Below are 3,568 nucleotides of genomic sequence, written 5' to 3' on the forward strand. Positions count from 1 at the left end.
AGGGCAGGGTGTGGAACCATCAATATACCCCAGAAGATCATAGCCAACAAATAAGGATTCAAATTGAATTTTCCAAGAAAGATAATTTGTGGAGGTGAGTTTGATGGGAGTTTGGGCAGCTGTGTTTATGGTGAGGAGTTGATGATTGTTGGAAGTGAGAATGGCGTGAGGTGTTGCCATTGAGTTGAAAAGAAAAAAAAAAAAAAAAGATTAACAGGGGAGAGATTTTATGGCTCTGATACCATATAGAGAGATCAACCAAAAAGGTGATTGGAAATCTTGAAATCTTATTCACTGCCGCAACTAGATATATACAAGTAAAAGACTAAATTAGCTAGAAAACTGGAAGACCTATTCTTAAGGAATCCTAGAAGACTAATCAGCTAAAACAAGAATTCAAATTTGAAAGCATTTGAATACAGCAGTTACACAAGAAACATCTCTTAGGCTAAGAAGATCCGAACATCAGTTACACAAGATACATCTCTTACATTTAGATCATAGAGATGCACCCAAACATGGGATGGGTCAGGTAGTTGAGAATGGAGCAAGAGCTCACCAGTGTGGATGGTACCCAAAGGAACAGGAAGCTCTATCAAACTGCTGGTGCAATCAAATGGGAAAAATATAGTCTTCTTAACCCACACCTGATTCTTGTAGTCCTTCAAAATCCATAGCCGCATTATGTAGTGTTGTTCCTGCGGCATCCAGTACTGGTCGTAATCAAATACTGCCACACATCCACCCACGTCAATTATCACACACCCAATAACAACTCCATTAAGGATCGCAGAGGTACCATAGTCTTCAGGTAATCGCATCGTTCTGAATCTCTCCTCTCCAACGTCAAAAGCCACTATCATATTCTGACTCCTACACACCCAATGTATGGCCCCATGCAGACACACGCTTTCGTTGTGGAACTGGAAGTTTCGAGGATCAAAAGGGAAGTCAACGTCTATGTGCCTCCATGCAGTAGCATTAGTACCCAATGTGAGAATCTTGAACATGAAATCCATCATCCCATTAACAGTAGAGTATTGTGGAGTAGACCCTCCTAAAATCCAATGCACTTGAAGAACTTTATGCTCATTTGTTAGAGGACTGAACCCGATGTAATGTGTAACATTGGGTGAATTTGGAACAGAAAGATTCACAGATTCTTGAGTGCAAGGGTTAAATATGCAAACGGATGAGTGGTGATCATTGTTAGAATTAGGATGATCATGGTGTAGATAGATATCATTGGCATTATGGCAAAGAGGCTGAAGGGTAAGAGTCTCTCGGGTATTGGGATTAAACATACGAAGGGGAAGGGGATGGGAATCATGGTTAGAATTAGGAAGGTATAAACATAATAAGCCATGGGTATTTGGAGTGTGGCCAAGCGAATAAGGCTGATAGGGAAGTGTTAGAAGATGGGTGGCAGGTATCGGACTAATACCTTCTTGTTCGATTTTTACCGAGAGGATTTTTGACTGCATGGAGGTGATCTTGAGGAGGAGGTGAGTGTGACTGTTCCGGCGGCAGTACTGAAAGTTTCGGTGGGCGCGGGTAAAGATAGGGTCACGGGTGAGAGAGGACCAATGCCTGCATACGCACTTGAAGCGCATCAGTGACTTGACTGGTAGCCTTGAGAGTATTTCAGAGTATATCATGTCTTTTGGGAGCTCTGGATTCATATCTAGATCAGCTTTAATGTATGCAGTCCTGAAATAGAAGAGACACAATAAGTTACAGGGAGCAATCGAAATAAAAACAGAATAATAAATTAAGATACCAATTCACAAAAATATCATTGCAATGCCATTAATTAACGTTTCCTTGGTCTGCATCCTTCTTTTTTTAAATTTTTTTATTTGTCGTAAGTGATTACTTGAAAATCTATATAAAAATTAATTTGTACAAATCTATGGGAGATCAGTATAGTCGCCATAAGTGTACCACTAGAAATGATAATAATAAATTATTCTCAAGTCTTGGATTTTAAAGATTTTTATTAACTGGAAAGTCAGTCAAATAAAAAATTCATTTTCAATCAAATCTATTCGTGTACGCGCACGCGGAGTGAGAAAAGAGACTACCGAGCTAGGTGGATGCAAATGCATCCTGCATCTGCACATTTTTAGGTTGCAGATACCTTTTTAAGGTTGCAGATGCATCTTTTTAGATTGCAGATGACATGTTTTGTATATATATGTAAGACTTAGGTTGCAGATGCAGTTTCTAAATGGAGCTTTCAGATGTAGACTAGGTTGCAGATGTGGTTGCAGTCTTGCATATGCATCTAGACTGCAACCACATCTTAGATTTGGGTTAAATTTTTTCTCATTTTGGGTTTCTAATTAAATCGCCCTATATATATATGTGTGTGTGTAGACCTAGAAAAAACATACATGACCCATTAACACGACACGAAACAACACGTAAATTTACAAGTTTGGGTTCGAAGTTATCTGGTTGGGTGAATTCGCAGGTCACCCGTTTCACCTGTTAAGAAATGGTAGTTTAGTAAATTTGTATAGCTTGTCCTAAAATCCCTAACCTAATCATCATCGGTCTCATTTTCACACTGTCGCCTCTCTCTCTCTCTCTCTCTCTCTCTCTCTCTCTCTCTCTCTCTCTCTCTCTCTCCTTTTCTTGTCTCCTTCCTCCCTGGCTTTTGGCTAGGTTTTTGGCAATTCAGAAAAAAGAGGTTTTAATTTTCTCCTTCAATTTTGTGAGAATAAAAAAGAAGACGCAGTCAAAATCAAAATCAGAATGAGGGATAAAGACGGTGGTGGACTCGATGCGAGGCTGGGGCTGGGTGAGGGGGAGGGGGTGCTCGGGCTTGGGTGAGGCTGGGTGTTTGGAGAAATCAAATTGGAAAGAATAGCACGAGCATCAACTTGTTTTGATGTTTGGATGATCAAAACCCATTTAGCAGTTAGTTTGGTGTTGTTTGAATTAAAAGAGAATGGGGGAGTCAATGAGACATCGGTATGGGGATTTAGAAAAATGGGTTCTTGGAGTACATATATATTTGTTGGCTTGTTGATGTAGAAATTAAGGGAAAGAAAGATTGGAGAAATGGTGTCGGCTTGGGAAGAGTGAGAATGAGTTTTTTGTTGTTTGGTATATTTTGAAATAAAGAAGAAAAAAAGTGGGTTTGGTGTTGGCCGGCAAAGTCTGGGAGGGGGAAGGAGCTGTGGCAGATGGGGGGACAGGGCTGGGTGGAGGAAAGAGGTGTTGTGGGGGATGAGGGTGGGGCTAGGTGGGTTGGGTTGAGGGAGATAGGTGGGGGTGGGGAGGGGCTGGGTTATCCCTGGAAAGGGGAAGAAGGGGTGGCGGGGAGGGAGAAGCTCGGATGGGGAGTCCTGGAAGAGGAGTGTTTTAGTTTTTTTTTTTATTATTTAAATTATTTTTAACGGGTTGTGTTCAGGTTGTGCTCGGGTCGTGTTTGGGTTCGAGTTTTTGCCACACATAGATTAACGAGTTGGGTTGAGCTCACTCGTTATCACTAACGGGTCGTGTCGGGTTTGACCCAAACTCTCAAAACACGACCCGTTTGCCAAGTCTATATGTGTGT

General features: G+C 41.2%; 1 protein-coding gene across 1 annotated transcript; it reads right to left on the reverse strand.

The window, feature by feature from the left end:
- Positions 1-443: 443 nt before the first annotated feature.
- Positions 444-1,682, reverse strand: LOC147293281 (putative F-box protein At4g38870). Its single transcript, XM_086231042.1, has one exon. The coding sequence runs from the start codon at positions 1,680-1,682 to the stop codon at positions 444-446; it is 1,239 nt and encodes a 412-aa protein (XP_086087168.1).
- Positions 1,683-3,568: the final 1,886 nt, after the last annotated feature.

This window comes from Dryas octopetala, chromosome 2 (assembly GCF_963921425.1).
Source record: "Dryas octopetala chromosome 2, drDryOcto1.1, whole genome shotgun sequence".
Taxonomy (NCBI): domain Eukaryota; kingdom Viridiplantae; phylum Streptophyta; class Magnoliopsida; order Rosales; family Rosaceae; genus Dryas; species Dryas octopetala.

What these genes read in the sequence shown, in the direction of transcription:
- LOC147293281 (XM_086231042.1), bottom strand. Translation starts at nt 1,682, where the DNA reads ATGAATCCAGAGCTCCCAAAAGACATGATATACTCTGAAATACTCTCA.